The sequence below is a fragment of the Meles meles genome, chromosome 7 (genome assembly GCF_922984935.1).
Source record: "Meles meles chromosome 7, mMelMel3.1 paternal haplotype, whole genome shotgun sequence".
Lineage (NCBI taxonomy): Eukaryota > Metazoa > Chordata > Mammalia > Carnivora > Mustelidae > Meles > Meles meles.
Window position 1 is genome coordinate 135,344,959 of NC_060072.1, and position 12,753 is coordinate 135,357,711.

General features: G+C 39.2%; 1 protein-coding gene across 1 annotated transcript in view; it reads left to right on the top strand.

Annotated features, from left to right (window-relative positions):
- MYO3A (myosin IIIA) overlaps nucleotides 1-12,753 on the top strand; it is a 230,683-nt gene that overhangs the window by 120,554 nt on the left and 97,376 nt on the right. The window contains exons 16-17 of the mRNA XM_046012977.1: nucleotides 6,959-7,085; nucleotides 11,792-12,002. Coding sequence (XP_045868933.1) covers nucleotides 6,959-7,085; nucleotides 11,792-12,002 — 338 coding nt within the window. The remainder of the gene's footprint in view (nucleotides 1-6,958; nucleotides 7,086-11,791; nucleotides 12,003-12,753) is intronic.

Genomic DNA, 12,753 nt, shown 5'->3' on the forward strand with positions numbered 1-12,753 from the left:
CCTGGCTCTCAAAGCAGAAGCCAGTTTATTGGTGAGTGCTACGGATAAAGAAAAAAGCAGCCATCTACCCTCCTCTCCAGTCCTTGGTCATAAGATGAGTGTTGCTAGTGATAAGTGCCCCTCTGGACTGTGGTATGGCCCTACTGGCTGACTGGTTGGGGGGCACATCACAGGTTAACCACATCTCAGGGCCTTCTCCAAGCTGGAGGCATGTCATACACCAGACAGACAGCTCCTGCTTCCGGCCAGGGCTGGATCCCTTTGTAGTTCTTTTCTCTGCTCTTTGCCATCAGAAGACCCGATCTTAGCAGTTCCCTCCCCCAGAGGCTGCTATCTTAGAAACAGAGAATCATTTTTAATTGGTTTGTTTACTTCTAAGTCCCCCTCATTAGAGGCAGGGTTTTACTTATATTTGGCTCAGCTCCTTCGTCTTGCGTGGTAGAACAATGTTCAGTAACATTAAACCAGCCTTGTGGTTAACATCTACTGACAAGTCAAGTTTGTTTCTTTCAAACATCATATTCCAAACTTAAACATGCTCAGCGTTCATCGGACACAGGAACATCAAAACACACATCTTATAATAAAGGAAAATAAAAAAAATCTGTGACTGAAGTGAAACGCAGTCCCTACTAAATAATAACTTTTAGTCCAGTCCAGCATGACTCTCCTAAGACATGGTGTCTCCCATCTGAAAGCAGAGACTCCCAAGCCTTAACGGGGCAGACTGACCAGGTTTGGAGACCGTGGACTTAAACTGAGTAGGTGCTTACTTCCTTTTTATCCAAGTCCTGATTTATTTTTTTTTTTTTTTGTTATCTCACTGGCTCTCTTGGTGTGTCCTATGTCAGAGGCTGCAGCATAGTTATGGTGATTCTCCAAGATGAGTATCTTTCTCTCCATATCTCCCCTCCCCCCCAGCTTTCTCTGGTGGGTGTTGATAGCACCCATGGGGTTCGTGTCCCGAGGGGCTGTAATTCACTTGTGCACTGGCGAGTCATTATAATCCAAAGGAAAGGCAGGCAAAGCCGAATCAGATAGCCTCTAAAAATCGCACAAATTGGCAAACTCTAAAACTCTTTAAAACATATGGTTTCCTCAGCCATTTTCCTGCCACAGTATTTAAAATAAGTGATGACTAGTTTTATGATTCAGCTTATTTTAGAGACGGTACTTACTGTGTCATGACAGGAAGTTTTATTTGTTTTTCTTTGCACCGAGTCATATGTCTTTTTTTTTTAAAGACTGTATTTATTTGACAGACAGAGATCACAAGTAGGCAGAGAGGCAGGCAGAGAGAGAAGGGGAAGCAGCCTCCCCGCTGAGCAGAGAGCCCGATGCCAGGACCCTGAGATCATGACCCGAGCTGAAGGCAGAGGCTTAACCCAGTGAGCCACCCAGGCGCCCCTGCCCTTGTGTTTTTAATTTGTGTTTTCCTGATGGCACATGATCTAGAACATCTTTCACGTACTTGTTTTACATCTGTATATCTTCTTTGGTGAGGTGTCTGTTAAGGTCCTTAACTTGGTTTTTTTATTTTTTTTATTTTTTTTATTTTTTTACTGTTGAGGTTTTTTTTTTAAGATTTTATTTATTTATTTGTCAGAGAGAGAGAGAGCGCACACACACAGGCAGGCAAAGTGGCAAAGGGAGAAGCAGGCTCCCTGCTGAGCAAGGAGCCTATGTGGGACTTGATCCCAGGGCACCGGGATCATGACCTGAGCTGAAGGCAGCCGCTTAACCAACTGAGCCACCCAGGCGTCATATACTGTTGAGTTTTTAAAAAAATCTTTGTATGTTTTGGATCACAGTCCTTTCCCAGATGTGCCTTTTGCAAATATTTTCTTGCAATCTGGAGCTTGTCTTCTCATTCTCTTGACAAAGCTTTTGTTTGAATTTGTGCATCTAACAATGTTTGTATAAGAATAGAAACAACATTCAGTAACTCTGTTCACTTAACTCATAAATAGAACCTTAAGTTTCCTAACCCGACATAATTAATTAAGTTCTTTAAACCCCTGAAACCAGATAAAAATTTAGTGCGTCTCAGTCTTTCAAATATTCTGAATGATGACACAGCAATCTTACAAAGAATGATAAGGACTTTCTAACCTTCCTGATCATTTAACTAAATCTTCCTAAACCCTTAAATATATTAGCCCTGAAGATATAATAATACAAAATTACTAATGTAGTAGGTCAAGTTATCTTATACATTTGAAAATAATTTGCAATCAAATTATGTTATGCTTTTCAAATTAAAATTATAAGTGTACTATCAAATGAGTATTTACATTCAGGTCACAAAAGCAATTGTCAGATTGTCTTACTATGTCTTTGATATTTCCCTTAAGCGTTTTAAACAGTTAAAGATAAATATGTTGCTTATCCCAAAGTTACATATTTTGTTCATTAATGTAACAAAAAAGCATTGATACTATTTTTCTCTGCTGGGGCTGCCATAACAGTGTACCACAGACTGGGTGACTTAAACAACAGAAATGTATTTCCTCACAGTTCTAGAGCTGAGAAGTTTGAGACAAGGTTGCTTTCTTCTGAGGGCTGTGAGGGGAGATCCATGCCTCTTTCCTACTCTCTGGTGATTCCCTGGCAATCCTTAGTGATCCTCGGACGGCAGATGCCTCACCTTGATTTCTGTCTTCTTCTTCACATGGCAGAGGGTGCCTGGGTGGCTCAGTCAGTAGAGCGTGTGATTCTTGATCTCAGGGTTATGACGGTTATGAGTTTGAGCCCCACATTGGACGTAGAGATGACTTAAAAATAAAAATCTTTAAAAAAAAAATTCTTCTTCACATGACATTCTCCATGGGAAGAGTTCTCCTGCTCTCACCACGTGATCCAGCAATCAAGGTCCTTGGTATTTACGCAAAGGGGTTGAAAACGTATGTCCTCACTAAAACCTGTGCACTAATGTTTATAGAAGCTTTATTCCTGATCGCCAAAACTTGCAGTAATCGCAATGTCAAGTTCTGTGGGTGAGTGGATAAATAAATTATGGTACATCCCAACAATGGGATATTATGGGATATTATTCAGCACTAAAAAGAAATGGGCTGTCAAACCATGAAAAGACATGGAGGAACCTTAAATACACATTTCTGGATGGAAGAAGCCAATCTGAAAAGGCTGTGTACTGTAGGATTCCAACTATATGACATTCTGGAAAAGGCAAAACTATGGAGACAGTAAAAGACCAGTGGTGGTTAGAGATTGTGAGAAAGAGAGATAAACAGGCAGAGCGCAGAGAACTTTTGGGGTAATGGGATTTCTCTAATGGTAGAAATGTGTCATTATACCTTTGTAAAAATCCAGAGAATGTACAAAACCAATAGTGAACTCTAACATAAACTATGGACTTTGCGTGATAATGTCAGTGTAGCTCATTGATTATGACATATGTATCGCTCTAATGCAGGATATTGATAATGGGGGAAGCTGTGTGTGTGGAGTCAGGAGGACCGGGGCTACATAGGAACTATGCACTTCCATTCACTTCTGTCGTGAACCAAAAACTACTGTAAAAATAAAGTCTATTAATTTTTTTAAAACTATAATAAAATACAGAAAGTAGACATGATCCATATAGAAATTCAGTATAGGAAATGATCCATGCCCTTTGGTTCTAGGAACATGTAAAGTACTTGAGAGCAGAAATTATTCTTATTTCTTAGTATATATCCAGCATCTCCCATAATGCTTAATAAATAGTCAACAGAAGACGGTTGAATGAACAAACGGATGGGTGGATGACTGAATAAGAGGGGTAGGACTGAATAAGAGGGAGAGTCCTTCTAACAGAATTCTTTTGCCTTGGGCAGATTAACTCAGCGTAGAGAGGAAAGTGAACTTGCCCACACACATAGTTTTGGGTTGCTGTCTACCTAGCAGACCAGCCTAGTGTACAAGCACAGAGCAGAGCAGAAATGTCCAGAGCACAGTGAAATAGGCTGGAGCCTGATGCATCAGAACCATGAAGGTCTGACTCTCCAGCAAACCAGAACTGTGTTTGTCCTTGCAAATATAGCAAAAGCAAGAGCAGTCCAGCTCCCTCAAGGACAGACAGAGCTGTACAGCAGGAGGTGGAGTGGGTAGAAGGGATTGTGGGTGTTTTCCAGACCCTGCAGAGCACTTGGAGAGCACACTTTTCCTGCAAGCCACTCTTCCTCGGTGGGAAGGTATAACACATTCAATGGGCTAGGAGTCAGGATTCAAAGCTCAGCTCATTCAAAGCCCATGGGAAGTTGTTAGATTGCCTCGGTAGCTTTATATGGGAAAATGTTCTTTTGCTTTTTATTGTTAACCATCAAACAAAAATTGTTTGAATTCCTTAGGGTGACCAACATCAGGGATGATTAGTCTTTGTACCATGAATAACCCAAGTGTTTGGTCAAGGTCATACCTATACCTGAGGTCAGGCCCTTTTGAGCCCCATCAAACTAGCTGCCAAGCCAAATTGAGCCAGGGCCCTGATTTTTTGCCTCCAACTTTAATCCAAATGGACACTGTAATTATAGGATCTCAAGGAGAGCCCCCGCCTGGGAGGATTACTCAGCCCTTTTCATAAACAGCTGAATAAGAATTGAATGTCCATCGATTCAGCATGTGATTCTCTAGTACGGATCTCAAGACACTGTTCAAATATTACTTTGGAACGGATGCATCTGAGCTTTCTAGTCCCTAATTGACAAACACATAAAGTGTCGAAGGAACACAGTCTTCAACAACTATTTATGAAGTATTCCTGGCGTAGATTATCCACGAGGTCTGTCGTTGCCTCGCGAAAAGTAGAGCAGGATGTCAGAGGCTCTGTTTAACTCTCCACCTGCCACTGAAGCCCAGGCCGCTTGGTTCTTTACAAGTTATGCGTTTTACAAATGGAAATTCCTTACCTAGAGAATTTTCATAGAAAATTGATTCAGACCAGCCCATCTGCGTATTTACAGCTCTACTTCCAAAATGTGCCCCAGTCTGTCTTCTGCTTTCCATCTCTGCCACCGTCCTAGTCCAAGCCACCACCTCTCCCCAGCCTCCTGCCCATTCTACTTTTCCATCTGCCTCCAATCCGTTCATTTCCACATCCTGGCAGAGTCATGTTTCAAATATCACAGCTGCCTACTTTGGAATCTCTAGTGGCTCTCCATGGCCCTTTGAATGAAACCCGCACCCTTTCTGGTGGCACAGAGGGCCTGGCTGGTCTTGTCCAAGCTCACCTCTGTGGCCCCTATCACACCCACATCCCTGCCCCTTACTCACCATCCTCCAGCCCCACTCTGGCCTTCTTTCTGCAAAGCAAGCCCTTGTCCTTGCTGTTCCCTCTGCCTGGAACAGTCTGATTCCAGTTCTTTCCTGGCTGACTCCCTTGTTATCCAGGTCTCTGCTTCCCAAAGGATGCCTTCTCTAATCTCCCCACCTCAAAAGGCCCTCCCTGCCGTCCCCAGTCACTCTCACTCCTCTATGTTTTATTTCCTTCACAGCCCATTTAGTTACTGAAAATGTCATGTTCATCTCTTTGTTTGTTTTCTTAATATTGGCCTTCTCATTGCCTGAACAATGTTCCCCAAGGAAACAAATGTCTTTGTCTTGCCTCTGCTGAAACCCCTGTGACTAGAGCAGGCCTGGCATACAGTATATGTTGCACCAGATAAGTGAAAACATAGATAGTCGAAGATATGTCTGTATATTCATTCAATAAATATATTTATCTTAATGTTTATATATTCATTTAATCTGTATTCATATATATGTTATAGATGAATGAATAAATATCCCTGAAGATTTTTTTCATATCCAGTTTTTATCATGAATTGGGATGTTGGAGCGGATGGGATAATCATTTCTGATAAGTGTAGGAGCTGGGTTAGAATCAAGGCAGCAACATAAGACAACAATAAAGGATTTTGTCTCTTTCCTATACTTTGCCGCACCTTGAACATAGTTGGAATGACAACTACAGTGACCATAGTCTCCTTGGCAAAATGCCTCCAGTACCTCCAAGAAGAGTTGTGGGTGTGTGTGTGTTTCTGATGTATTTTGATGTACCTTATTTAAAAGGGTTTTACCACTATAGACTCCAAGCTGGTGTCCAAAATTTTCATGCCTAAACTTAAATCTCACATATCCTTTGATTTGGGCACTGGGCTCTTCGGATTTCTCTTTCCTCACTCTCATTTATCCACACATATAATGTCACTTTTTTTTTAATTATTATTTTTTTATTTGTTTATTTTCAGCGTAACAGTGTTCATTGTTTTTGCACCACACCCAGTGCTCCATGCAGTACGTGCCCTCCCTATTACCCACCACCTGGTTCCTCAACCTCCCAGTCCCCCGCCTCTCTGGTTGTTTTTCAGAGTCCATAGTCTCTCATGGTTCATCTCCCCTTCCAGTTTCCCTCATCTCCCTCTCCTCTCCATCTCCCCATGTCCACCGTGTTCTTTGTTATGCTCCACAAATAAGTGAGACCATATGATACTTGACTCTCTCTGCTTGACTTATTTCGCTCAGCATAATCTCTTCCAGTCCCGTCCATGTTGCTACAAAAGTTGCTTTGAAGATTGCCTCAAGGGAAAGGAACATCTGGACATGACCATATTAATTTCTGAAGTTCAGTTTCACTTAGACAGATTGACCTGTGGCCTAAGGAATTCAATGATTTCTACTTCCTCCTAGGGGAACTCCTCGTTTCTATTTTTTACTGGTATTTGCATTCATAATATATTTTTTTAGTGCTCACTGGCTAACAGGCACCATGCCCACCTCTCATACTAAAGTGACTAAGGAGACTGAGCCTACAGGGGTCTCAGAGGCTGACATCATCCTCTGCGGAATGACCTTGTGCTGGAGCCTTAGGATTTTTGCCTGCTCTGTCCCCTACCATCGCCACCGCCTTGCTGTCCTCCAGGGCAGGTGATGCTAACATTTGTATGGTGTGTTTCAGCAACTTGGAAGTATATACAGTATACTGGCTGCAATCTTGAATGTTGGCAACATTGAGTTTTCTTCCGTGGCTACTGAACACCAGATTGACAAGAGCCACATTTCCAATCATGCAGCTCTGGAGAACTGTGAGTGTTACTATCTTCCGCTCAAAACTGAACTCTTGAAAAACGCCTAATGAAATACTGTTAAGTGTCTCATAAAGATAATCTCAGGCAGTTGTACTTATCTGGAATCCTAAAAAAAGGATACTCTGATTCAATTTGCATAAATGAACTTTTTAAAGGCCAATATTTGAAACAGATCTTCATGCCTACAAATTAACTGATTACTGTAGAGAACTTTTCTCAAGACTAGGCTTTCCTATTTTAGGAGCTATTGACGTTTCAATGTAAAAATACAGAAAGTATCACTAAAATTTAGTAAACTGATCTGAAAAGAGTAAAAGCTATTATTTTATAGATTTAGCATCTATATCATTTTATAAGTAATAAAGACTTGTATATTTATTTTCATACTGGGTGGTTTTTATACTCACTCATCCTGGGTTGACTGATTTTGTGATCATTTTCTATGTAAGAAAAGTGCATCATGGTATTTGCTTCAAATCAACTTTTTTCTCTAACTAGCCAAGTTTGATGAATTATTCCAATAGCTTAAGTTTTCCCATTGATCTTGTGGTGATATAGCTTTTTTTTTTTTTAAAGATTTTATTTATTTATTTGACAGACAGAGATCACAAGTAGGCAGAGAGGCAGGCAGAGAGAGAGGAAAGCAGGCTCCCTGCTGAGCAGAGAACCCTATGTGGGGCTCCATCCCAGGACCCTGAGATCATGACCTGAGCCGAAGGCAGAGTCTTTAACCCACTAAGCCACCCGGGCACCCCTGATATAGCTTTTTTGTTTATAATATACATGGGGCGCCTGGGTGGCTCAGTGGGTTAAAGCCTCTACCTTCGGCTCAGGTCCTGATCCCAGGGCCCTGGGATGGAGCCCCACATCCGGCTCTCTGCTCAGCAGGGGGCCTGCTTCCTCCTCTTTCTCTGCCTTCCTCTCTGCCTACTTGTGATCTCTGTCTGTCAAATAAATAAATAAAATCTTTTAAAAAATTTATAATATACACTGTTTTTATTTTTAATGTGGTCATAAGCCCCCATAATTCCAGATTTGTTAGAAGTTTCATTCATAACTTAGGGAATCATGATATAAATTTTTATTTATATATATTTTTTCTGATTTATACTTAATGAGGAACAGAATGAGATGTTTTAGGGAACCAGATGCCAAGCATCCTGGCCTGAACCTGTCCCCAGATCCCTATCATCTCCCTCCCACCGTGTCTCTGGGACCAGCTTGGTCATACGGCAGGACTGAGTTTGGCATGTAATGATCGGCATAGACTTGGGAACCTGTTCTGATTTTTCATATATAAATAAAGTCAATTGGCACAGAAGGTTTTAGACTGATATTTATTGATATCAGCAAGCTGGGCCTTCTTTTAGCCAATGTGCTGCAGGTTGCTTAAATCCCAGGCTGAGCCTTCATTCAGCAAATCTAGTAGTTTTTGGCACCCGTGAGCCAGTAGCTCTGAGCTGATCTGGAGCTCCCAGCAGTCCTCAGTTATCAGAAGTAGAAGGAAAAAACAGGAAACTCCAATGATGGATTCAAATCTCACCATTGATTATAATTAGAAAAGTTATCAGCAGTGAATAGAATGATTTACAATAGAGCTGTGTTGTAGATATGCATATACTTGGAAACTACTGAACTAAGAAATGACTTTGATAAGTGAGAACCTTCTTCTGGATAGAAGGAGACAGTCAAATGGGTCACAGAAGGTTAATATTAATGGGAATATAGTTAAAATTAATTAAAGTGCTTTCTGGAATAGCCATTCATGGAAAATAGAAATTTTTGCTGACTTACTTAAAATCGTTTGTAATTAAAGTTGCAAGGAATTATCTGCAAACCAAGGCCATGTTTCCCGATGGATTTATAGGTGCATTGTTTCAATCAGGCACCTGTTCTGTCTATTCTATCCTATAAATATCTCTCAAAACTGACCACTTCTCTTTATCTCCATTATCATCATTCTCACTGAAGACAACATCACCTCTCAGCTGAGCTAAGGGACCTCCCAATTGTCCCTTCTACATCACCTCTTGAACTTTTCCAGGCCATTCTCCACAATCATTCAGAAACCACTGAGTGCATGTAGCAGCGGGTTCTCTCGGTGTCCCTCTTCCCCTCCTTCTACTTCCTCTCCCTCTTCTCCTTCTATCTTCCCACTTAAATTTCTTGATTAGTCTCCCATTCCTTCTGGATAGAGATGATCAAAACTAGAAGTCTGTCTTATAAGGTATTATACTTAGTAATATATTCCCAGGTAGAATGCTTGGCATATAGTAGACACTCAATAAATACACATCAAGTGAATGAACAATGTAGGAATAGAAGCAGACATATTAATCAATGAGAGACTCTGTTCAGAAATAGGTCCACGTAGAATTGCTGGAAATGGCATCACAAAATTACTAGGGAATCAGTGCTGTAGGGACAGTAAACTGGCTAGCCATTTGGGAGAAGAGTCTGAATTCTTGTCATATACCATATACCAAAATAAATTCCAAACCTTTATCAATTTAAATGCAGAAAATCATAAAAGTACAAGACAAAGTACATTTATATAATTCTGAGATGAGAAAAGATTTGAAGGATTTTATGTGCAGAAAAGAAAAGCAGAAAGAATTTTTTAATGGATATTGGACTACTTAAAAATTAAAAACTCTTTCATACTAACAAAGAAAAATGAATGAAATTACAATACAAGTGAAAAATGAGAGAAAATATTTCCAACACATATATAAGCAACATGCGTGAGCAATAAAGAACTCTTTTAAGCTGATTAGGAAAAGACCAATATATCAATGACAAAAGGCTGTTTATAAAATAAAACCACAAATCACTAATAAAAATATGAAGAGAAGAAAGTATTTAGCTTCACTAGGAGTCAGTCAAAAACAAATTGAAAAACAAAGGCATTTTTTCCTATCAAATTGATCATTTTCAAAAATAATAATCTGTGGTGTCCGTGAAATTGCATTGAAATTATTGGTTTTTCACTTGGATGATAATAATGTAATTGGTTGAGAGTTTCTGAAGAGCAGCTAAATAGTATATATCAAAAGGCTTAAATATGTTTGTATACTCTGGACGAGTTGTTGAACTTAGGCACTTTATGCTAAGACAATAATATAAGAACACAGTTTCGTGCCCCAAATATTTATCCCAGCCTTCTTTATAATTATGAACATATGGAAATGACCTAAACAGCCAACAACTTAAAAATCATTTATATAGGGGCGCCTGCATGGCTCGGTGGTTTAAGCCACTGCCTTTGGCTCGGTTTATGATCTCGGGGTCCTGGGATCGAGTCCCGCATCGGGCTCTCTGCTCGGCAGGGAGCTTGCTTCCCTCTCACTCTCTCTGCCTGCCTCTCTGCCTACTTGTGATCTCTCTCTGTCAAAGTAAATAAATAAAATCTTTAAAAAAAAATCATTTATATATTTTGATATAGAGCAGAATATTACATAGCAAATTAAATTGTTTATAAGTAATACTTAACAAAATGAGAAATGCTTAAGATATTTTATTAAGATGAAATGTATGTGCAGGATAACAGCAATAAACATGCTTACAGGAAAAAAATGCAGAATGTTAACTTCAAAGGTAAGATTTCTGCAGTGACTTTGTGTTACTTCCACAATTTGAAAAAAAAAGATTTTTTTCAATTTTTTTAAGATTTTTAAATTTCATTTATTTGTCAGAGAGAGAGAGTACACAAGCAGGGGGAATGGCAGGCAGAGAAAAAAGCAGGCTGTCCACAGAGCAAGGAACTCAATGCAGTACTCGATCCCAGGACCCTGGGCTCATGACCCTAGCTGATGCCAGATACTTAACCAACTGAGCCACCCAGGCATCCCTGAAAAAAAAAAAATTATTTAAGTAAGGTTCAATGATCCTAGCCACATAGCCACGAAATAGCTTGTCCCAAATGCTAAAAGTAAGTTCAAAATGTTGAAAATAATTTAAAAGGAGATCCACTGATTTTAAAAAATAGTCTGTTATGTAATAGTTTGGGTTAAAGATGTTTACTATATTCAAAAATGAGTTTTCTCCACTGAATTTAAATAGTATTTATTTAAAATTCCCTGTGATATTTATCATTAAATATAAATAAATGTTCCAGGCGTCACATTTTAACAAACTTCAGTAATTAAAATGTATGAAAAGTAGTATGATTAAATATATATATATATGTATGTCAAGATAAGGTTTATGCTTTTTTGGTTAAATATTGCAGAAGTTACATAAAATACATTTGTTTGGGTTTATCCCTGAAGTCTAAGTAGTCTTCCAATTAATTTCTGCATTTTAAAAATATGTATGTAATGATGGGTATCGAAATTATTCCAAATCTATTCTTTATTTAAATGAATAATTTAAATTTTACATTATTTAGCATAATTCGGTGAAATTGTGTTTGGCATTACATAAACAACCACTAGCTGGTGCGAGTGTTTTCCCCTCTGTCAGCCAGTTCGGTCTGGGTTGTGCTGTATTATACGGCAGCCTACATTTGACCAGTCAAGTAGAGAAAAATGATCGAGAAGACCTAGGACAGCTACTGTATAGGAACTTATTTTTACATTATGAAATCTTCCCATATTTATTTCATGTCATCGGAAGAAGGTAAACTGAGACATTTTCATTCTATGGGAAGTGACTGCATGGCCGTGACTTTTTCTAACAGCATCTCTGTTTCTTCCTTCCAGCTGCTTCTCTGCTTTGCATTCAGGCAGATGAGCTCCAAGAAGCTCTCACCTCCCACTGTGTGGTCACCAGAGGAGAAACCATCATACGACCCAATACCGTAGAAAAAGCCACTGACGTCCGGGATGCCATGGCGAAAACTTTATATGGGCGGCTCTTTAGTTGGATAGTCAATCATATCAACAGCTTGCTGAAGCATGGCGCCTCACTAAGGTAAAATTCCTGTGGAGACATTTTTTCCCCAAATGTCAGGTGATGTGGATCTATTTTCTAATTTACAGATTTGTATAGGGGTCCTTCCGAGGATGTTCCTAATTGTTACTGTGTCATTATTAAAGTTCTCTTTCAATAGATCTGCTTTATTTCCTAGTAGCACTTTATTGGGCTAAATAGCTATAAAATTTTTAAAGTGCTGGAACATAAAATAGTAGCAACATGAGCAAATATAATAGTGAATTATTCATGTGACATCTTACCATGTATATGTTCTTTTAATAAGAGGATGTATTGTGAAGTATAAACCGTTTGATACTTGCATGAAATGCCATTTTAGCAGGATTTTTTTCATGTTTTCTTTGTTCTAAGGGATCATATTAAATCTTGAAGACAAAGGAAAACTTTATATTTTAACTGTCACCATAACCCTGTAAGGGTAGGTCTTATAACCTGTAATGAAATTTGGTTCAGATACACTCTAAATAAATAGTAAATGATAGAACCCATATATGAACAATAATGTTATTTGACCATAAGTCTATGCCCTCATCTTAGAAATAAAGAATCACAGCCACCATTAACTGAATGCTGTCTGTGTACCTACCAGGAGTTGCGCGTAGATGTAAGTTCCTACATTTACACCTAAAACTTTGTTCTGCCACAAATTATACAATCTGTAGAAATCTGTATACAAAAAAATAAGATAGCCGTCGACCTTAAGTTACCTTGCCCACATTTGCTTGCTAAG